The 22,898-nt window shown below is 43.3% G+C and overlaps 2 protein-coding genes across 2 annotated transcripts in view; one reads left to right on the top strand and one right to left on the bottom strand.

Annotated features, from left to right (window-relative positions):
* The window catches only part of LOC140550227 (hemicentin-2-like), a 47,298-nt gene extending 30,949 nt beyond the window's left edge, over positions 1 to 16,349 (top strand). Inside the window, exons 13-18 of the mRNA XM_072674064.1 lie at positions 8,820 to 9,077; positions 11,242 to 11,499; positions 14,440 to 14,542; positions 14,787 to 14,805; positions 14,955 to 15,039; positions 15,205 to 16,349. Coding sequence (XP_072530165.1) covers positions 8,820 to 9,077; positions 11,242 to 11,499; positions 14,440 to 14,542; positions 14,787 to 14,805; positions 14,955 to 15,039; positions 15,205 to 15,233 — 752 coding nt within the window. The 3' untranslated portion in view covers positions 15,234 to 16,349. The remainder of the gene's footprint in view (positions 1 to 8,819; positions 9,078 to 11,241; positions 11,500 to 14,439; positions 14,543 to 14,786; positions 14,806 to 14,954; positions 15,040 to 15,204) is intronic.
* A 1,708-nt stretch (positions 16,350 to 18,057) lies between these two features.
* LOC140550226 (fatty acyl-CoA reductase 1) overlaps positions 18,058 to 22,898 on the bottom strand; it is a 54,379-nt gene continuing 49,538 nt past the window's right edge. The window contains exon 12 of the mRNA XM_072674063.1: positions 18,058 to 22,898. This exon is cut by the window's right edge and continues 914 nt beyond it. The gene's annotated coding sequence lies outside the window, so the exon portion shown is untranslated.

The raw sequence follows: 22,898 nt of genomic DNA, 5'->3' as shown, positions 1-22,898 counted from the left end.
AGAAACTTTCCTCTTAAACTCTGAGGTAAAACTTTCCTCTTAAACTCTGAGGAGAAAGTTTCCTCTTAAACACTGAGATAAAACTTTCCTCTTAAACTCTGAGGTAAATCTTTCCCCTTAAACTCTGAGATAAAACTTTCCTCTTAAACTCAGAGGAAAAACTTTCCTCTTAAACTCAGAGGAAAAACTTTCCTCTTAAACTCTGAGGAGAAATTTTCCTCTTAAACTCTGAGGAGAAACTTTCCTCTTAATCTCTGAGGTAAAACTTTCCTCTTAAACTCTGAGGAAAAACTTTCCTCTTAAACTCTGAGGAGAAATTTTCCTCTTAAACTCTGAGGAGAAATTTTCCTCTTAAACTCTGAGGAGAAATTTTCCCCTTAAACTCTGAGATAAAACTTTCCTCTTAAACTCAGAGGAAAAACTTTCCTCTTAAACTCAGAGGAAAAACTTTCCTCTTAAACTCTGAGGAGAAATTTTCCTCTTAAACTCTGAGGAGAAACTTTCCTCTTAATCTCTGAGGTAAAACTTTCCTCTTAAACTCTGAGGAAAAACTTTCCTCTTAAACTCTGAGGAGAAATTTTCCTCTTAAAGTCTGAGGAGAATCTTTCCTCTTAAACTCTGAGGAGAAATTTTCCTCTTAAACACTGAGATAAAACTTTCCTCTTAAACTCTGAGGAGAAACTTTCCTCTTAAACTCTGAGGAGAAACTTTCCTCTTAAACACTGAGATAAAACTTTCCTCTTAAACTCTGAGGTAAATCTTTCCCCTTAAACTCTGAGGAAAAACGTTCCTCTTAAACTCTGAGGAGAAATTTTCCTCTTAAACTCTGAGATAAAACTTTCCTCTTAAACTCTGAGGAGAAACTTTCCTCTTAATCTCTGAGGTAAAACTTTCCTCTTAAACACTGAGGAGAAACTTTCCTCTTAAACTCTGAGGAGAAATTTTCCTCTTAAAGTCTGAGGAGAATTTTTCCTCTTAAACTCTGAGGAGAAATTTTCCTCTTAAACACTGAGATAAAACTTTCCTCTTAAACTCTGAGGAGAAACTTTCCTCTTAAACTCTGAGGAGAAACTTTCCTCTTAAACACTGAGATAAAACTTTCCTCTTAAACTCTGAGGTAAATCTTTCCCCTTAAACTCTGAGGAAAAACGTTCCTCTTAAACTCTGAGGAGAAATTTTCCTCTTAAACTCTGAGATAAAACTTTCCTCTTAAACTCTGAGGAGAAACTTTCCTCTTAAACTCTGAGGAGAAATTTTCCTCTTAAAGTCTGAGGAGACATTTTCCTCTTAAACTCTGAGGAGAAATTTTCCTCTTAAACTCTGAGGTAAATCTTTCCCCTTAAACTCTGAGGAGAAATTTTCCTCTTAAACTCTGAGGAGAAATTTTCCTCTTAAACACTGAGATAAAACTGTCCTCTTGAACTCTGAGGAGAAACTTTCCTCTTAAACTCTGAGGAGAAACTTTCCTCTTAAACTCTGAGGAGAAACTTTCCTCTTAAACTCTGAGGTAAAACTTTCCTCTTAAACACTGAGATAAAACTTTCCTCTTAAACTCTGAGGAGAAACTTTCCTGTTAAACTCTGAGGTAAAACTTTCCTCTTAAACTCTGAGGAGAAAGTTTCCTCTTAAACACTGAGATAAAACTTTCCTCTTAAACTCAGAGGAAAAACTTTCCTCTTAAACTCAGAGGAAAAACTTTCCTCTTAAACTCTGAGGAGAAATTTTCCTCTTAAACTCTGAGGAGAAACTTTCCTCTTAATCTCTGAGGTAAAACTTTCCTCTTAAACTCTGAGGAAAAACTTTCCTCTTAAACTCTGAGGAGAAATTTTCCTCTTAAACTCTGAGGAGAAATTTTCCTCTTAAACTCTGAGGACAAATTTTCCTCTTAAACTCTGAGGAGAAACTTTCCTCTTAATCTCTGAGGTAAAACTTTCCTCTTAAACTCTGAGGAAAAACTTTCCTCTTGAACTCTGAGGAGAAACTTTCCTCTTAAACTCTGAGGAGAAACTTTCCTCTTAAACTCTGAGGTAAAACTTTCCTCTTAAACTCTGAGGTAAAACATTCCTCTTAAACTCTGAGGAGAAACTTTCCTCTTAAACTCTGAGGTAAAACTTTCCTCTTAAACTCTGAGGTAAAACATTCCTCTTAAACTCTGAGGAGAAACTTTCCTCTTAAACTCTGAGGAGAAACTTTCCTCTTGAACTCTGAGGAGAAACTTTCCTCTTAAACTCTGAGGAGAAACTTTCCTCTTGAACTCTGAGGAGAAACTTTCCTCTTAAACTCTGAGGAAAAACTTTCCTCTTAAACTCTGAGGAGAAACTTTCCTCTTGAACTCTGAGGAGAAACTTTCCTCTTGAACTCTGAGGAGAAATTTTCCTCTTAAACTCTGAGGAGAAACTTTCCTCTTAATCTCTGAGGTAAAACTTTCCTCTTAAACTCTGAGGTAAAACTTTCCTCTTAAACTCTGAGGAGAAATTTTCCTCTTAAACTCTGAGGAGAAATTTTCCTCTTAAACTCTGAGGACAAATTTTCCTCTTAAACTCTGAGGAGAAACTTTCCTCTTAATCTCTGAGGTAAAACTTTCCTCTTAAACTCTGAGGAAAAACTTTCCTCTTAAACTCTGAGGAGAAACTTTCCTCTTGAACTCTGAGGAGAAACTTTCCTCTTAAACTCTGAGGAGAAATTTTCCTCTTAAACTCTGAGGAGAAACTTTCCTCTTAAACTCTGAGGTAAAATATTCCTCTTAAACTCTGAGGAGAAACTTTCCTCTTAAACTCTGAGGTAAAACTTTCCTCTTAAACTCTGAGGTAAAACATTCCTCTTAAACTCTGAGGAAAAACTTTCCTCTTAAACTCTGAAGAGAAATTTTCCTGAGGTAAAAGTGTGAACTTTGAACTTCATGTGCATTTTCCTATAAAGCTAAAATATAACTAATTGATAAAATTGTGTGGAATCTAATCCTGGAGCCGACTATTCGATTCATTTAACTTGAAATCGGAGTCGACTCCAAATATAGTGGAATAGAACAGCCTGAATCTGAATCAGTCTGAATCTTTGGAGTCGACTCTCTAGATGGTAATGCATGTAGATGTAGACTCGACTCTTTTAGGAATCGACTCCCCGTCCTGTGAATCGGCTGCTGCTGCTGCAGCTCGCGCGCTCTCTCAGTCTGAGGGAGACTGTTCATATTACTGTGTGTTATTAGACTATTAGAGATATTCAGCTTCACTATTATTATTATTAACACACTTTTAGTTTAATATGTAACTGATTTGATTAATGATTCATTTATTAACGGTAATATCAGCAGATCTGTGGATTTAGCCGGTTAGCTTTAACTGTCCACCGTTATCCAGCTCTCATAGCATTGCTAATAATGAGGCAGGCTAACACTGATGGTAACAGCTGTTATTACTATTAGTATTATTTTACTTCTCACTTCAAAAATCTTAGGTCTGGTTTTCTATTTTACCTGGATAATGTAGCTGAACTAGTCCTGAGTTAGCATTAGCTTGTGTTCAGTGGAACCGTAAGTAAAGCAGTTCAGGAGGACCAGGGTCTAATATTTAATAATTCACCATTTAATTTGTACTGATTTTTATGCATCTGTGATCTAAAGAACAAAGAAATGTTTCTTTTTAATTTCTAAAACATTGAATTCTTGCTAATATAAAGTAAGAAAATTTTAACAGGCTCTAGAGCCGAACTCTTCTCAGAACATCAGCATTAGATGGAAGAAGTTTGTGTGACTCTGTTCATCTTAACTGTTTAATGAACTGTTTTCTCTCCTATTCCTCTCCTAAACCCTCATTAGAAAATCAGCTGAGCTGTCATTGACCCTCAGGAACAGTGGGGGGCGCTGTGGTCCAGTTCTTCAGGGTGTTCTGCTGGGTGTGTAGATGGTGGGTTGTAGTCAGAGCAGAGCTGATGGAGCAGAGCTGAGAGTGTGAATGGATTTCAGCTGCTGAGTTTAACACTGCTGTTTCTGTATCAGCATGGCAGTCTATCTGTTACTGCTGTCTTTATGAAGGACACAGGAATCCTGAGCCACTGCAGTCCTCTCCCACTGATCCTCTAACCCCCAGGAGACGGACTTTACTTCATTAAAGGCAGATCAGCTGATTTAGCTCTCCTTCTTCTGGATAAATAATAGAAGGAGAGGAATAGAAGCTGCTGATGGTGTCGCAGGTCCAGCTGTGGTGAGAGAGGGGAAGTTGGGTAGCTGGTGTTTGTCCCACAGTGCAGTGGAGCCCAGCCTGAAACAGACAGCAGAGTTACAGCAGGACGCTTCGGACCATCTGATCTCCACATGGAGAGATCATCAGCCTCTCTGCACTGAAGAGCTGATCTTCCCCCAGTTTCTCCTCCACCCTGAGGGTAAGAACCACTGCAGGTCTTCTCCATCACTCTGTAGGACTGCTGTTGGGTTAGTTTTGTACAGTACAGTGGAAGATCTTCCATTTCTGAGACTGCAGAACGGGTGTGATGGTGGACTCTGGGCAGTACAGGAGGAACTCTGGTCTTTGTTGTAGATTCAGATTTCATGTGGGATCAACTGTAAACTGTAATGTGTCTGTATTAAACTGTATTCATATTAATAAGAGGAAATTCAGTAAGAACTGCAGTAATTAATGACCATCTATCAGCAGTTTGTACAGTAGGGGCGGCAGGGTAACGTGTTGTTGGTTAAGAAGTTCTACTGAAATGAGCTCAGACCCGTAATGAACATTTCAGTACCATATAAACCCCTGTTTTACTGACCTGACCTTCATACGAGAGCCTGTTCTCTCCATTATTCACTACATGGTCAAAAGTATTAGGACACAATTGATTGTTTCTTCCTTATTTAAGGGTATTTTTGCAGAGTAACTGTCTCTACTGTCCAGGGAAGAAGGCTTTCTACTAGATTCTGGAGGAGAATTGCTGTAAAGATTTGATTGGATTCAGTGAAAAGTGAGTTAGTAAGGTCAGGATGTTGAATGATCACCACCCCGCCTCATCCCCAAAAGTACTGGATGGAGCTCCTCCAACATCATTCCAGAGAACACAGTTCTTCCACTGCTCCACAGCTCAATGCTGGGGGGCTTTATACCCCTCTAGCCCACGCCTGGCATTAGGCAGCATGGAGATAATAGGCTCATGATGATGATCTGCTCCAGAGAGTCCTATTCTATTGGCAGTACTTCTCTTCTACAGGGACTAGACAAGCTGTGTGTGCATTTGCACATCTGTGTCAGCAATGGGTGCAGCTTAAAGTAGCTGAATGCATTCATTAGAAGGGGTGTCCACAAACATATGGACATGTAGTGTACCGTATTTGATACGTTCTTGTGAGAAAGTCACTTTTTCTTCTCTCTGATGTAAAAGTGTGGTTTTGGATTGGTGGTCTGAGCTGATCTGGAGTTCAGTGCCGGCAGCGTGGGCTTCTGTAGAATCGCTGTTTAACGTCTCTGAGGGAAAGCTGCTGGTGTGGGAACTCGTGGTGAGCGTGAGCTCTACATGCACTAAAGCATGGCTGTGACGTTTCTGCAGCAGAATGAGGCTCATGGAGAGGGAGAAGTAGCTTCAGGAGGGCAGGACTACACCTGCAGAAGAAGCTCAGTCTGGGCTTTAACAGCAGCTTAGTGAAGAAAACTAGCTGATCATTATTCAGGTTATTAAAGTCCTGTTAAAACTCCTTGATGAGGGTCAGTGTCAGGCTTCCCGGTCCGGCCTGTATTTAAACGGACTCCAGCTCCCATAATGCACCTAACTCTTGTCTCCACCAACCAGTGAGAACTCTTTCCTGAACTGTGTCTCCTGAGTACTGATGATGATCACCTGATCACCTGTGTATAAAGGCCTGTCTGTCTGTTAACCATGCTGTGAAGGATTTATCCTGTATCTCGGAGCGTACTGAGCGTTTATCGTATCCTGTCTGACCCTTTTTCTCGTTTTTACGTCTTCTGCTGTTCCTCTTTTACTCTGTTTGCTGGTTGTTGGGTTTTCTGGTCTTGACCTGCATCGTGTATCGATCACCCCGGTTTTAACTCTGCTCGTTCTGGACTGTTCTCTTTTGGATTGGCCCGTTTCTAGTAAACCTGTAGGTTCAGTGCCCAGTCCAGACATATCTGGACACTAAACTATAAAAACAGCCTCTTTAAAACTAAAGTTTTAAATCACCTCCATAAACTAAAAGCTGATCTGTGCTTATTACAAGTAACCCACCTGTCTGATACAGAGCACAACAAATTAATTAACCGACACTGCAGTCATGTTTACACATCGACATATAGCTCCAAGAAAAGTGGTGTAGCAATTCTAATAAAAAGGAACCTCCCATTCATCCATAAAAACACTATCACAGATTCACAGGGACGGTATATTATTATTCAATCTCTATCCAAAACCACGACATTACTATCGCTAACAAATATGGACTAAACTCAGATGATCCAACATTTTTTCATAACCTTTTAAAATATTGTCAGATTTCCACCATTCACCAATTATTATAGGATGGCACTTTAATACGGTTTTGAATATACATTTCCAACCACACCACCACAACAACACATAGGTGACCTTGGCCTTGGAGATGTATGGAGACTACAGAACCCAGCGGCCTGAGAATATGCCTACTTCTCCCATGTCCACCAGTCATACTCCCGTATTGATTATTTTCTTGCCCGTAAAACTGTTGTACCCTACCTTTCTAAAACAGCAATTCATCCCATCTGTGGTCATCTCAGACCACACACCAATCAGCACGCACTTTCAGATTAAGCTCACAGAAACACAATCATTAATAAGAAAACAACGTTCTTACTCTCACGATTTGGGCAAAATCCCTTTGAACACAACGATAAAAATGGAAAATACCTTACTAATCAACTCAAAAGAAATAAAGAGCAAATGACCATAACTACAACTCAGGAACCATCAGGAAATATCACTCAAGATCCTAAACCAGTAAACAAGACTTTTAAAATGTACTGTAACAATCTGTACTCTAATACCAGAAATGTAAAAGAAGAAGACATCAATGCCTTCTTAAATAACCTACTACTACCCAAATTAAATAACCGCCAGGCAGCAGACCTACACATTCTGTTAACCACTGAAGAGATAGAAAAAGCTCTTAACAGAATGGCTAATAGTAAATCCCCAGGCCCCGATGGATACCCTCCTGAGTTCTACAAAGACTTCGGCAAGTTATCTCCCTGCTCTTTATCAGAATGATGAATTAATAACACATACACAGATCTGCCCTCACTGGACCCCTAACCTTCACCCTCACCTTCCCCCATGATAACCCCATCCCAAGTAGAACCCTGTAGTGTAGGTTCTGAGATGGAGCTCAGTCACTGGTCCAGATTCTGAAAAGTGCTCCATAGATTGTGCTCTTAGAGCCGGTGTGAGGAAGAGTCTCTACAGAAGCTCAGCTCTGGTTTTCCATGGAAGGAGTGGGAATGAGCTTCACCCTGAGTTTAATGAGGAGAATAACTCCAGACTGGTTTCTGTGTTTAAATAAATGCTGCATTTCTGTGATCCTCTCTTCTCCAGGTGGACGCTCCTCAACAGAGACATGAAGCTCGCAGAGACCCTTACAGTGCTGTATTGGGTGTTTGGAGGTGAGTGAGTGTGTGTGTGTGTGTTCTGCAGTGCGTGTTCATTAGTGTGTGTTGTATAGTGTCTGTCCATTAGTGTGTGTTGTGTATTGTATGTGTTTGTGTGTTCATTAGTGTGTGTTGTATAGTGTCTGTCCATTAGTGTGTGTTGTGTATTGTATGTGTTTGTGTGTTCATTAGTGTGTGTGTGTTCTGCAGTGTGTGTTCAAGTTGCAGCAGTTCTGCACACTGTATGTACTGTAACTAGTGTGTGTTCTGATTCTAGTCCAATGTGTGTGATACTGTACTAATACTGTGTGTGTGTGTGTGTGTGTGTGTGTGTTGCAGTGGTTTGGTGCAGGGAGTTCTCCGTCACTCTTCCAGACCGTGTAGAAGCTGTGAGGGGACTCTGTGTTCTCGTTCCCTGTGCTTTTGAGATCGGATCAAAATATGAGGAGAAGTTTAAGGGAAATCTTAAAGGTCTGTGGCGTAAAGATGGTCCTGAGGATTCCCATACAGTGTTCGACTCCACAACTCCTGAAACCAACCAGATTAAAGGAGAAATTAGAGGAGATCTCAGCATGAAGAACTGCACTACCCTCTTCTACAGCGTCCGTACGGCTGACAGTGGGAGATATTACTTCAGAATAGAGAGTGGACTGAAATACACTTATAAAAATCCATCTGTTTATATAAGTGTCAGCGGTGAGTGACATTATTAAACATTCAGTTTAATTAATTTAATAAAGATTAATAATTAATATCATGTGACTCTCTAACACTGCACATCTGTGTGTGTCTCAGACCCTAAACCCACCCTGAGTGTGTATGTGGGTCAGACAGAGGTGGGGAAACGGAGGGTGTTGGAGGGCAGCTCTGTGAGCCTGATCTGCTCTGCTTTAGCTCCCTGTCCCTCCACCCCCCCCCACTTTAACATGGCGCCCCCTGCCTCTGAACAGCATCCAGGAGCAGAACAAAACCACCAGCTTCATCTCCTCTCACCTGAGCTTCACCGCCTCTCACCTTCATCATGGACTCAGAATTAACTGCAGTGCCACCTACAGGCTGGAGAACAACACCAGAAGAAGAGCCCGGAGCTTTGCTGTATTACGTGTTGAGTGTAAGACTGACTCACCCACTGAAAGTGTTACTCAGTAATTACTGCAGTGAGAAGGAGCTCTTACAGGCTGATAGTTCTGTGTCCTAAATCTTGTATTTCTCTCCTCTCAGATCCTCCGAGGAACACGACTGTGTCAGTGTCTCCGTCTGGTCCAGTGCTGTTGGGGGGATCAGTGTCTCTGAGCTGCAGCAGTGATGGAAACCCAGCAGTGCTGAACTACACCTGGTACAGAGAGAACGGAGAGCAGATAGAGACTGGAGACACTCTCACCATCACTGAGACTGATGATACACACAGTGGTTTATACTACTGTAGAGCGGAGAACCAACACGGAACCCAGAGCTCATCTGTGCAGCTGGACGTTCAGTGTGAGTACAGTGCTACATTACATTACATTTAAGGCATTTAGCAGATGCTCTTCTCCAGAGCGACTTACAAAGTGCTTTGCTATTTACCCAAGAAAACCTTAGCTAGTTAGAACAGACTAATATTTCAAAGGTACCTCTAAGCTTAGACATTACTAAACACAAGACAATAAGGTGACCATAGTACTCTATTCGCTATTCGTCCAAGTATTCTCTGAAGAGGTGGGTCTTAAGTCTGGGTTTGAGAACAGCGAGCGACTCGGCCATTCGGACACCCAGGGGAAGTTTGTTCCACCACTTCAGTTCGTTCCGCCAGGACAGAAAAAAGCCTGGACGCTCGTCTTCTGCGGATTTTGAGGGATGGCGGGTCGAGCCGAGCCATACTAGAAGCTCAAAGGGCTCTAGGTGCGGATCGGCTTTTGACCATTGCCATCAAGGGGCTGGTCCAGTCTTGGCTTTGTAGGCCAGAGTCAGGGGTTTGAATCTGATGACCTGGGCAGCAGCTACAGGAAGCCAGTGAGGAGAGAACGCAGAAGTGGAGAGACATGGCTGAATTTAGGGACATTGAAGACGACCCGTGCCGCTGCATTCTGGATGAGTTGCAGGGGCCTGATGGTGCGCAGAGGAAGACCAGCCTGAAGAGAGCTGCAGTGGTCAAGTCTTGAAGTGACGAGAGACTGAACAAGCACCTGGGCGACTCTCTAGAGAGGAAGGGTCGAATTCTCTGGATGTTGTACAGGAGAAATCTGCAGGACCGAGTTACGTTTGCAACATGACAGGACTCTAACCAGTCTACACCAAGGCTTCGAGCTTCTGTAGAAGGAGTGACCAGTGAGTTCTCAAAGGTGATGGCAAGATCATTTTTTGGTCCAGCAGTTCCCGGGATGTACAGCAGCTCCGTCTTGCTGGGGTTGAGTTTGAGGTGGTGAGCCGCCATCCAAGAAGAGACGTCGGCGAGGCATGCAGAGATACGGGCAGAAACCTGTGTGTCAGACGGTGGGAAAGAGACCATGAGTTGAGTGTCATCGGCGTAACAGTGGTAAGAGAATCCATGGGAGGAGATCACTTTACCAAGAGAGTGTAGAGTGAGAAAAGAAGAGGACCAAGAACCGAGCCTTGTGGAACGCCAGTGGAGAGACTACAAGGAGCGGACGTGTCGCACTGCCACGTTACCTGGCATGAGCGTCCCTGCAGGTATGATGCAAACCATCGCCATGCAGAGCTGGTGATTCAGAGACCGGCAAGGATAGACAGGAGGATCTTGTGGTCCACTGTGTCAAAAGCTGCGGAGAGGTCAAGAAGGATCAGAACCGAGGACAGTCTGGCAGCTTTAGCTGCATGGAGCTTCTCTGTAACTGCAATGAGAGACGTCCCACTACATTTTTAGCCCAGTCTAATATGAGTATCTGATGCTATCTGAATCTTTGAGAGGAAGGAGAGAAGAGAGACAGGTCTGTAGTTGCCGATGTCCAAGCTGTCCAGAGTTGGCTTCTTTAGGATAGGCACAACTCTGGCAGACTTGAAGGCCGATGGTAAATGACCTGACAACAAAGAGCTGTTTATGATAAAGTGCTGCAGTGTTTCAGTTCCTCTACATAGTCCGAACACTAACCAGGGCTGGAGGTAGAAACTGTGCCAGAGTCAGGAAGAAGAAACAAGCTGAGGTCAGCACAAAAAGCCACCCTAAGTAAAGTGCACAAGCTGGTAGTGAGTAAAGAAGAAGAAGCTAGGCCAGAGTTTCAAGGTGAAAGTGAATCAGAGCAAAGAGGACAAGCTGGGCCAGATTTAGCAGAAGCTGGGCCAATGTAAGTCTAACAACCCGGTTTAGAGTTGTGAGGAAAAGCCAGGCTGGAGTCATTAGAAGCTGGACCAGAGTCAGTAGGAGAATTTGGGCCGGAGTTAGCTAGGTGATCTAGTAATGAGGAGAAAGAAATGGGCTGGAGATAAGAGGAAAATCTGTGTTGAAGAAAGCTAGGCTAACGTTGGCAGAAGCTTGGTTGGGGCTAGGAGGTGAAGCTGGTCCGAAGTAAAGAGGAGAAGCTGGACGAAATTTAGGTGAAACCGGGCCAATGTAAGCAGGGCAAGCTGGTTTAGAGTAATGAGAAGTGGAGCCAGAGTTTGGAGGAGAACCCAAGTCAGGAGGTTAATCTCTACCCTCCTCTCTCAGATCCTCCGAGGAACACGACTGTGTCAGTGTCTCCGTCTGGTCCAGTGCTGTTGGGGGGATCAGTGTCTCTGAGCTGCAGCAGTGATGGAAACCCAGCAGTGCTGAACTACACCTGGTACAGAGAGAACGGAGAGCAGATAGAGACTGGAGACACTCTCACCATCACTGAGACTGATGATACACACAGTGGTTTATACTACTGTAGAGCGGAGAACCAACACGGAACCCAGAGCTCATCTGTGCGGCTGGACGTTCAGTGTGAGTGCAGGAGTGCTATATTTACTTTTTTACACACCAGAGACGTCCCACTACATTTTCAGCCCAATCTAATATGAGTATCTGATGCTATCTGATCTATCAGATGTTTGTGTTTTCATAGATAACGAAGCTGCTTAATCTGGGTTGGAGAGATTGTGTTTTTAGCTGAGTTTATGTAATGTGTGTTTCTGGACTGATATATTTTTGTAAATTATAAATATAATAATGAGTTTAATCATAACAGGCGTCTCTTACCATACATCCTAATCCTGGGAATGAAAATTGAGATTGTGACTACAGGTGATGCAGCATGTAAACAGCAAAAAGTAGAGGTCCACATGCTGACCCCTGAGGAACAGCTGGCGTAACAGTATCAGTATTAGATGTAGAAGTCTAGTCTCTCACTGCTGCAGAGGCACACAGTGATCTCTCCCAGTTAGAGAGAACTTAAATCGAGGAAAAGCCAAACTGGTAAAGCTGATTGCAGAGAGGTTAGTGGAGTACATTGGGGTTTATTGTATTAAAGGCAGCTCTTAAATCTAGAAGAAGAATATTTGCACTGGAGGGCACTGAGGTCGGGGGCTACCAGAAGATCATTAATAGGTCTGTCTCAGTACTGATCTGAGTGCAAAGCCAGATTAAAAGGTTTACATTATTTTCAGATTAGAAGAACTGTAGCTGGGAGGCTGTCACCTTCTCTACACAGCAAGTCCTGTTTTGTTTCTGCTTGCTCCACCTGCAGGACCTCCTCCCCAAGTGAGCTGCTTGAGCAAAGCCACGGTCTCTGGGCCTGGCTCCACAAACCTTAGTGCAGATTGCTGTGAAACACTGGATTTTTTAATTTAGTCATGATTTAAACACAAACAAACAAAGTCATTATGATGCACTAATGTAACCTGAAAAACCTGGAAAACAGTTGATCAATTTTCCAGTCAGAAAAGAAGTAAAATGTCCTGAACAAATCAAAATAAAAATAAAAATCAAACAAGAGAGCAGCATAATAAAGGCATAAAAGCATAAAAAGTGATTGCAGTGCAGTAACTACATTAATATAATGGAATATACAGAATGAATTATGTGTAATGTAACAGTGCAGTAACTACATTAATATAATGGAATATACAGAATGAATTATGTGTAATGTAACAGTGCAGTAACTACATTAATATAATGGAATATACAGAATGAATTATGTGTAATGTAACAGTGCAGTAACTACATTAATATAATGGAATATACAGAATGAATTATGTGTAATGTAACAGTGCAGTAACTACATTAATATAATGTAGTGATGTAAGGCATCCTGGGGTATCAGTACAGTATAAGTGATAAACAATAGAGTTTTAAAGTGGCAGTGCAGATGACCGAGCTGTGTGGCAGGACATAGTGATGAACAGAATAGTGTCCGATTGAGAAACAGCGGGACTGTTCTATTAGTGCACTCAGTGCACAATAATGTCCCGGCACAGTGACGAGGCGTTGTACAGTGAGGTCGCTGTATAGGAATAGAGATTGAGACAAAGGACGAGGACAGAGATGGCGATGGCTGGACAGAGATTTAGACAGGAGCAGGAGTGGCGTGAGGGACTGTAATCGCTCCTGCATGAGAGCAAAACCGATGCTGCTGAACTATTTGGAACTGGAACTGCTGAAGATCTGGAAGAGACATGGCCGGCACCTGAACAGGAGACTGGGTCTAGTTTGGGATAATAGGTCAAGGAGAGGGTGAAGATAAGAGGAGGAGCTATGTAAGGAGAAGCCAGGCTGGAGGCAAGCAGTAATAAACACTGGCTGCTTTTTTACCTTAGTAGTAATGTTTCTTCAAACGCAAAGCTTCATTGTGCTGCAGTGTTTCAGTTCCTCTACTTGTGTGTTTATAGGCCCTGATATGCTCTATATGGCCAAAGTATTGGGAGACCTGCTCATACATTGCTTCATGTGAAATCAAGGGTACTAAAAAAAGAGTTTACCTTTAGGATTTGATTGCATTCAGCAACAATAGCGTCAGGATGTTACATGACTGATCACCACCTGACCTCATCCCAAACTTCTCAACTTCTCATTAGAAGTGTCCACAAACATTTGGACATATAGTGTGTGTCTGCACAGCTTTTCACAAATGCTGAAATGCTAATTTACTTCAGAGTGTGAACCTGCCTGCAGTTTTCCATGGAAGGATTTATAAAAGCATGTATGCATTTATACATTTCCAGCAAGATCTGCTGAACGTTTGCTTATAAAGTCGAACTCTTCCAGTTATCTTCTAGAGTATCTTCACTGAATTCAGCTCAGGACTGTGAGTTTACAGCTTATCTGTCTCCATCAGCCCGTGGTCAGGCTGCTCTTGTGGTTTCAGCTACTGTACATTTATAGTCACTAACCTCAGCTGCTGCTCTGGTCTTTAGAGTGGCGTATAGTTCGTCCTGTACAGATGCCACCAGGGTCTTGATTAGACCTTGGCCTCTGCCCTGAACACACACATACACACAAGTGATCAAACACACACCGTGACAATGAACACACATGCCTGGAGTGGTGGGCAGCCATTCTGCGGCACCCGGGAAGCAGGAAAGGTGAAGGGCCTTGCCCCACTCACTTGCTGAGTCCGGGTATCAAACCTACAACCTTGTCATCAATAACCACCAGCCCAGTGCTCTAACCGCTGAGCTGCCACTGCCACTGCCCCAGCCCTAACCATTCCCTAAACATGCACTGTGTATGTAAATGAGCCTAACTGTCTGTAGTCTTTGATGTTCTCCTTTGAACTGAGATGTTTCTGTGAAGTTTGAGCTTTAATCAGGTATTAATCCCAAATGTAGAGACGGGTATATCTGCATTGTTTCAGTTCTAATCCCCCCCTCCTTTTCACCTGAAGCTCTGCAATCTGTACAGCACATTTCACCCAGGTTTCTCTCTCTCTCTCTCTCTCTCTCTCAGATGTTCCTCAGGTTTCATTCATCCATCTGCCATCTCTGATCCTCACAGCTCTGCTCCTTCTGTCTGTTGCTGTTAATGGATTTCTCCTCTACAAGCTGAAACAGTAAGTCCCACACAGCGCTGATTCAGCTCTTACTAAAGCACAGCGCTCTCACCAGAGCCGGGATAAGACTCTTAGACAGCTGAAGTTACCTGGAGATCCTGTAGAAGCATTAGGGTGATGCTGGGTCAGGGCACTGTCAGGAGAGATGCTGGTAGACGGAGTGTAAACAGTGAAGTACTGATAGTAGAATAATGGTCAGTAATCTGTGCTGCTGTGCTTAAACCGGTCTGCCCTTCTTTTCTAGACTGTCCACCAAAACACAGGTGAGTCCTGATTCTGTTACGGGACAAATACTGATATTATACACTCTAACAACAGGGGTCTTTAATAAAAGAATAATTCTAATAGAAACTAGAAATAGAACAATGATGAAGATGATGATGAAGATTAATAAGTGCTGTGTTATGTGAAGGCTCTGAAGGTGGATGGAGATACTTACGCTTCTATGCAGCTCTCAGCTCAGGACTCTGACTATGAGAATCTCCAACCCAACAGAGGTGACCCTCATCATCATCACATGATTTGAATCAGAAATGATTAGCTTTCATAATCAAACTGTAATGGTTTCTTGATCATTTTCACAGCAGGAGCTTCACACACTGGGGTCAGATGTGAGAGTGTGTGAGTGAGTGAGTGTTTATGGAGGGGTTTCTGTGTTTCAGGGAGGAGACTGGAGCAGGACAAAGCCTGAGGAGGACCTGCAGCCAGTTTCCAGCTTCACTTTAATCTTAGACTCGACACAGTGATGAGGTTTAGGACTGAGCTTCAGCTGTGTCTGAGTAGCTCCTCAGAACGAGTGTAAAGACGTCCTCAGCTCAGCGCGGCTCAGTGAGGAGTGAGGAGACGCTTTTCACTCTTCAGCATCATTAACTCCGCCTCTTTTCTTCTCTGCTGAGGTTTAACGAACCCTCGTCCTGTTTGATCTTCAGAGAGTTTATGTTTATGATCAGCAGTTCTGGTGAAGATCATCTCTTCTTCAAAGCTTTTATCTGTCTAGTGTTTCTGCTTTCTGCTTTTATTTACCGTCGTCTTTTTATTTTATTTTCATTGATCATTTTTTGCTGCAAATGAAAGATTGTTTTTATAAATAATTTTTTTATAAATTAGATTTTGAAGCAGATCTGTAAGATTTGTTCACACTGTAAAAATACGGCTGACCCAAAAGAGCCACTCGCTGAGATCTGCCACTAGATGGTGCTAATTGTGTGTGTCCACATCAGCCACAGTGACAGTGCTTTTCCACAGCGGGTTCTGGACTTGTAACGATAGCAGAACCCTTTTTGGTGTTCTAGTGGTTCAGGGTCTGGAGGGTTGCAGTGTGGGGACGAGACCACTGCGGCCAGTGGTGTAGACATATTCACAAGCAGTGTTGCTGTTTAAATCAGCGGTGCAGACGGAAGGTGTTAAACTAGACCGCTGGCGGGGTGTGAGATAGTGATGAGCATCACAACGTGCCTTGTGCAGGGTGTAAGATAGGACGGTGTGCAGGGTGTTTTGATCAGGATGTTGTGCAGGGTGTTTTGATCAGGACGGTGTGCAGGGTGTTTTGATCAGGACGGTGTGCAGGGTGTTTTGATCAGGACGGTGTGCAGGGTGTTTTGATCAGGACGGTGTGCAGGGTGTAAGATAGGGCGGTGTGCAGGGTGTTTTGATCAGGACGGTGTGCAGGGTGTTTTGATCAGGACGGTGTGCAGGGTGTTTTGATCAGGACGGTGTGCAGGGTGTTTTGATCAGGACGGTGTGCAGGGTGTTTTGATCAGGACGGTGTGTTTTCACTACGTTTTGTTCAGATGATCATTCTTTCCTTTAACACCCCCAAAAAGACCCCCCCCCACACTATTCTGTAAAAGGTGTTTTGATTCAGGTCAATTAAACTCTGAGCTGAAGGTGTCTGTTGGTTACTGGTGTTTCTTTTCTATTGTGTCTAAAGGGACAATATCACTGTGTTTAGGATGCTGCTGGTATTATAGGCTGGCTGTTACCAGACAAGGTTGGTGGTTTTCCTGTGGGTCTGAGAGTGTGCAACAACAATCAGGTGGTCTCTAATGGTTAACCATTAAAAGCCAGTTCCCACAGTACAATGGACAGCCTTCAGGTTCGAGCAGTTCTAATGGTACATTTACTTTAAAGGCGTTTAGCAGAGCGACTCCCTGAAGAGCTTCACTGTCTCTCAGAAAACACCCTCAGCTAGTTTATACAGACTAGACTCCAGAAGATCCCCTAATCTTAGACTCTACTGAATACAGGCATCAGTCTGGAGACACAGTCCTCCACACACTCTACACTCTGCACACTCAGTGCTCTCAGAAGAGGAGGGTCTTCAGTCTGGGGTTGAGGACAGCGGGTGTTGGACTGTGCTGTTCGGACACCCAGGGGAGGTTCGTTCCTCCACTTTGGTGCAGGACAGAAAGAAGGCCTGAGCTTCTCCAGCTTCCTGCAGTCCAGGAACCCCAGAAATCCAAACGTATCTTATCAGAACAATCCAGCGGTTCTGTCCTGTACACACCCACTGAAGGAAACACAAGCTGTTCTCCAGTGACGTCTGGGGATTAGACTCTTTAGACAGGGTTCTTCAAGGGTTCTTTAATTGAGGCATTGGTCTTAGATACAAAAAAGTGGTTAAAATGTGCTGCACATACCTAGATCATTCTGTATAGAACTGTGTAAGGATGGGCTTACGTGGCTCCATTAGGGTTCTACTGAACTTTCTAGAGTGAGCCTTACTCATTCTGCTGGGCCCGAGAACCCGTTTTAATCTTGTTCTCCTCGTTCTGGTGTCAGTCTTATTTTCCTCTGCTGGTTTGTTTCAGGGCTCCCTGTAACCACATTCATGGGCTCGTTTGCTAGAACCCTGGTCTGCGGTCACTGTTCTCACTGAACCCAAACCCGGTGTAGCCGTGGCGTTAAGCAGGCCTGAGTTTAAGTGATGAGTTCAGTGAGGCGGCGGAGCTTTTAGCTTTTACGTGACACATGGCATGGCATGGCATCAAACATCCGCTTGATCTTTATATGAACACCTTGAGGCGTGGACCACAGCGCCCTCTGCTGTTCAGGTCAGGATCAGTCTCTAATTGACAGTCTTGAGCAGGGCGAGGTTTGTGTCCCTCCAGCTAAGCAGATGTTGTGAAATGAAGTAAACAGTAAACCTCTGCAGAAACACTTCTGCACATTTTAATACACTTAATTTACTAAATTTAGAAAAACAAAACATTAAAATGTGGCGTGCAAAAGATCATCAGATCAGTTCAGCAAATAAACAGAAACAGAGCAGAAATGTTCTGCAGAGGATTCAAAACACTGCAGAGGATTCATTCATCTGAACAGGGGGATCAACTTTTACAGGGCATGGAAATAAGAGAGTGTTTTGTTGCCCCACTAAAATAACGAAACTACAAAGACTGAATGTTTATAAAACGTACTTTTAGTAAACGATGATAAAACAGGTCTGAAACAGGAGTCCCTCAGTCTGAGCTCAGATCTACACTGTTGAGAGAGAGGAGCAGGACGCTGGTGAGGTCAGTCAGTTTCCTTTATTCACTCTTTATCTTTTCTCCTCAAACACACTTCATCTCCCACTACACTTCTCCCTCACCGACCAGACGGCACAGAGGACAGACAGACAGACAGACAGACAGACAGACAGACGTAAGACGGAGGGTCAAAGAGTCTGGGGTCAAATCCTCCATAACAAGTTTAGAACACATGAACTGGAAAGAAACACTGGGTTTGAGTCGAGAAGAAAAATAGAAGAAAAAAAAGTCAGAAAAAAGAAAAATATTAAAAAACAAAAAGTTTTATATATAAAATAAAAACGTGTTGGGCAAAAAAAAAAAGTGGAAACCCTAAATAATGAAAACAACCCTCAAAAAGATGTATAGTTTAGGTGTGTGTGTGTAGGGAAACGCTCCCAAAAAAACAACAAAAAAACCTGAACAACATAAACAAACAAACAATAAAATAACCCCAAAATGTAGAAAAACAAAATACATAAGAATATGCAAATAAGCAGAAAAGGTGAGATTTGGAGTTGAGAGCAGATTTGGCTGAGAGGAGGAATCCACACACACACTGTCTGCACACTGACCACAGCACTGACCACAGCACTGCTCTCAGCAGCAGAACTCTTATTCTACATCTCCTGCATTAAAGCGATAGTTCAGCAAAAAAACCTACTTTAAAGATCCAGACTCCACGACTTCAGAGAAGTATTAGCCTCGTAGCTCCAGCGCTGATTGGTGGGATATAAGCTTATACTGTGTGTAAAAAAAAAAAAAAAAAACAATCGTAGGAGTGAGCCGAGACTCTGTTCTCTGAACTATCGCTTTAATGCTTCTTCATTCACTCATTGCAGCAGAGTCGCACAATTAACCACGTTATACATCCATTACAGTTCAAATTTCATAGCAAATCTGCAGTGTGCTTACTGCCTCCAGTCTGGCCATTATAACAGAAACAGCACTTGTAATTTAATTGACATCTAAAGAACAGCCATTCCCATATCCAATCACTGATCAATAATCACTCCTGAGTCTTTATCAATCAGGAACACTGGTCATTAACTGCAGGGATGAGGTCAGTGGTAACCGCGCGACCCTGTGTGGCAGTACAACAGGCTGATCAATAATCTCAGACTGCGGTGATTCTAGTGTCTAGAAGACAGAAAGGGGTTAAAGAGATAGGAAACATCTGCGTCTCTTTATGGAATGATGATTTATACTGTGAGAAAGATCAAGAGAAAGTTTCTAACGAGCCGAGATCCCCTTCCAACTACTGTCTGATTAGACTGCTGTTTAAAGGGGAACCCCACCTATTTCCCAAATCCCCCCACATCTCAGAGAGAGCGCTGAGCTCAGTCAGAGTCGGGGGTCCGGTGTGAATCTGAGCTTCACTGTAGAGAAACTGACCCTCTCTGATCTCTCTATAGTGGAGGTGAATGAAACCAGGCCTTGGTTGCTATGACGACAACACAGATACAGCCCATAATTTATCTCCTATCCAAACCCACCAGTGCAGCTACACGAGTCTTCTGAGTTTTATATGGAATGATGATGATGATGATGATGATGATGAGGGTAAAATAGTGAATAGAGAATCTCCACTAATCCAGTTTTCTTTAGGGACTACTTTCTGTAGCTGCACTACACCCTGCAGCATGTATCCCTCCACCATTTTAATGATCTGGTTCTAAAAGCAGGTTCTAGAGCCGAGCTCTTCTCAGAACTCTGGTAGAACCGTGTCTCAGGCATCAGGCAGCGTCTTCATCACCATTAGGTGAAGAACTTTCTGTGAGGAGCTTTTATTATTAGAGCTTCAGCTCCACTGTAGAACTCCAGCTCTGACTGGGGGAGCTTATCTAGAACCGAGCGTTTCACACCACCAAACCCCCCAAAATCTGAAAGAATCAGTGGGGTTCTTCTTTAAATACTATCAAGTGCATAACTGCAGTATTTGCTAGTCCAGAGGAAAGCGCATTGGGCCGCTCTACAGTGTAGAACTGTAAATATGTTACGTATGTTATTAATAATACCAGTAGAGAAACACTCTGAGGAACCGTAAACAGACACTGTGTTCATATCCTTTTATCAAAACTCTAAAAATATGATTTTGGCAATTCACCACCAGAGGGCAGTCTCAACGCCAGAGTAAGCAGGTCCTCACTGGGAATCGCCACTCACTGCAGTGTAAGATAAAGGGACGGCGTCATCGCCGTACTCCTGCAGAATCAGTGGCGTAGATGAGGAGAGTTCTCTCATATAAAATGACTCTAAATCTGACGAAGCAAAAAACGAGCCTGAGATCAGGCAACAAGCTCCACCTGATCATGATCAACATGCTGAACGCTGCAGGAAGGAGCATGCCCCTCCTTTAGGGACGGGGCGGTTCGGTGAAAACCATCACGACTGATCTCGGGTCTCAGATTCAGCTGATCAACCAAGACATGTCTGGTGTCTGACGTGTGCTTCTATAGTTCAGAACAGGAGATGCTAGGCTAACGTTGCTAACAAACACTGGACCTAGACTGTCACCAATTTCCTCCTCTCTGTAAAAGCCAGTCTCAGTCTCCCGGCTCGTCCCTCAGAGCTCCTCCAGATCTTCATTAGCTGGTAGATGGATGAGGTTTAGGAGACAGAGGGACTTGCTTTAGTCTAGAACCCCAAACAGAACCTCCTCCACAGAGCTGAGGAACGCTGGAGGAACGCCGGAGGAACCAAACCACTTTCACCTCGGCACAGTGTGTGGTACCACTCCGCCCACTGCGCTCCAGTCTGAACGATTGCCAATAGTTTCAGACAAATAACTGAAGACTTGTGGGTATGTTTAGAGAAAGCAGATCGGTGACAGTCCAAGTCCAGTGTTTGTTAGCAGCATTAGCCTAGCATCAGCCATCGTACACTAAAGCAGCACACGTCAGATACCAAACAGGTCCTGGTTGATCGTCCGAATCGGAGCTGGGAGATGGATCCTGGTCGTCTGGTTTTTCACTGAACTGCTCCTTTAAGACGGTTCATTCACAACGTTTTCGCTTCAGTTCGTTATGAACTAGACTGTGAGCGAAGCGAAGGAGGCAGTTATTTAAGAAGGTGCTTCAAGGGCAGAAGAAGCCAGAAAGTGACAGTGCAGACCACCGTGACGGATTCAGACCATCACGGGTCATTTGGCCTGGGGAAGTTCTACTATTAGTAGGTGTAAGTGCGCTGAGGAGCTGTAGACGTCGTGGCGTCGGCAGGTTGGATCTGTTTGGGCAGTAAAACGCTAAAGGGTTAAAATTACTAACATGGTTTAGTCAGTTAGAACACGGGGGCGGTCGGCCAGTTCGGTGGGCTTCAACACCGGCCCTGACCATTTTATTTACTACAAACGTCCTCCTATTACTCTTCTAGTATCCAGGCTACTGTTGTGGCCTCGGCCGCTCGGCTGGGGGTCCTAAACTAGTATTTAATGTTTTTTTAATTGAAGAATGTTTATTAATAAATGGGGACAATTTAATTTAGAGGAATTTCTAGAAAAATTATTACACTTATTTTTGTGACACTCGCTAAAAAAAATCTAATCTCCCTTTCCATTCGCGGCTATACCTGCTAAACATGTTTATTAATTTATAGTTTGAATATTATTTTCTGATAAAGGAGGTTAAAACTACGTACATTAGTGTCACAAATATTTATATGCTTTATCGTTTTCCTACATAAACCTGCTTAGTCTTAAGTGACAGTAATCACCGCAAACATGCTCGACTGTATTAAAAATGGAGGTGCTAAAGCTAGCTGGAGTTGAGCGTTTTTGTGTGTAAACCAGAACCAGGACCAGGATCTGGACCAGGACCAGCATCCAAATGAAAAGCCACATAAAAAGAGGAAAACATTCAAACTGAGACTCGACACTTTTCCCTTTTTCCCTTAAAAACAACAGAAATCATAGGATCCAGTCGGCTATGCTAGCAAGCTAACAACCCTCTAAAATATACATTTGTACATTTTTGGTATGTGTGTAATCTGAACACCAGTATATATACTCTGGATATTTACAGCTCACTCCAAACTCAAACTCTAGTCGTTTTTATGTTCATTTTGATACAGACGCCGTTAACCTAGCGCTAGCATGAGCCTAGCCCGGCCCAGCCCAGCGCAGCAACGGTCTTCGGAAGGATGTAGGAGTTGGTATAAACAGGTTTACAAACAGGCAAAGCGAACAGTCTGGAGGGTGTTCATCAGACACGGGCGTTACAGCAGCGTCCACCCGATATCTCCGATAAGAGGGTAACGCTCCTGATGCAGGACGCCCCCGTAGACCTCCATTCACTTCAGCACATACACATGATCCCCTTACTCTGTAGACGTCCAATCACAGTCTGATCACGCCTGACGGACAGGATTCATATCTAAACTGATTTATTTGTAGAGATTTTCATTTTCAGACAAAAATAGGATTAAAGATTATTTTGGGTGGAACGGCAGATCAGAGAGCACCCTTTAGCCCACATTTACATCACAGGTCTGCAGCAGCTCCACCTCCCAACCTGGAGGACCTAAAGCCAGGATCTGCTGGAACAGGTCTGGGAGCGGTTCAGGTTGCAGGCGGTCGCTCCAGCCGTTTATATTCAGACTTATTTGTGTTTTCTGATCATTTTAAGGGTTTTTTATGTAAATGTGTAATTTCTCTAAACCTGATCATAAACGCTGAGTTAATTTCATTATTGCGGTTAGACCTTTGTTTTCGCCACCCGCAGCTCAGAGAACCAACAAAACACAAACCCAAAGGAATGAGTGTCATATTTACTCTCTGTAGCAAAAACACAGACCTGAAACAAAGTAAACAAAAACAAAGAGACAGAAAACAAACAAACAAACCAGCTGAA

This window comes from Salminus brasiliensis, chromosome 2 (genome assembly GCF_030463535.1).
Source record: "Salminus brasiliensis chromosome 2, fSalBra1.hap2, whole genome shotgun sequence".
Classification (NCBI taxonomy): domain Eukaryota; kingdom Metazoa; phylum Chordata; class Actinopteri; order Characiformes; family Bryconidae; genus Salminus; species Salminus brasiliensis.
Note: the sequence above shows the minus strand (reverse complement) of the source record. Positions and strands in the feature narration are given on the sequence as shown.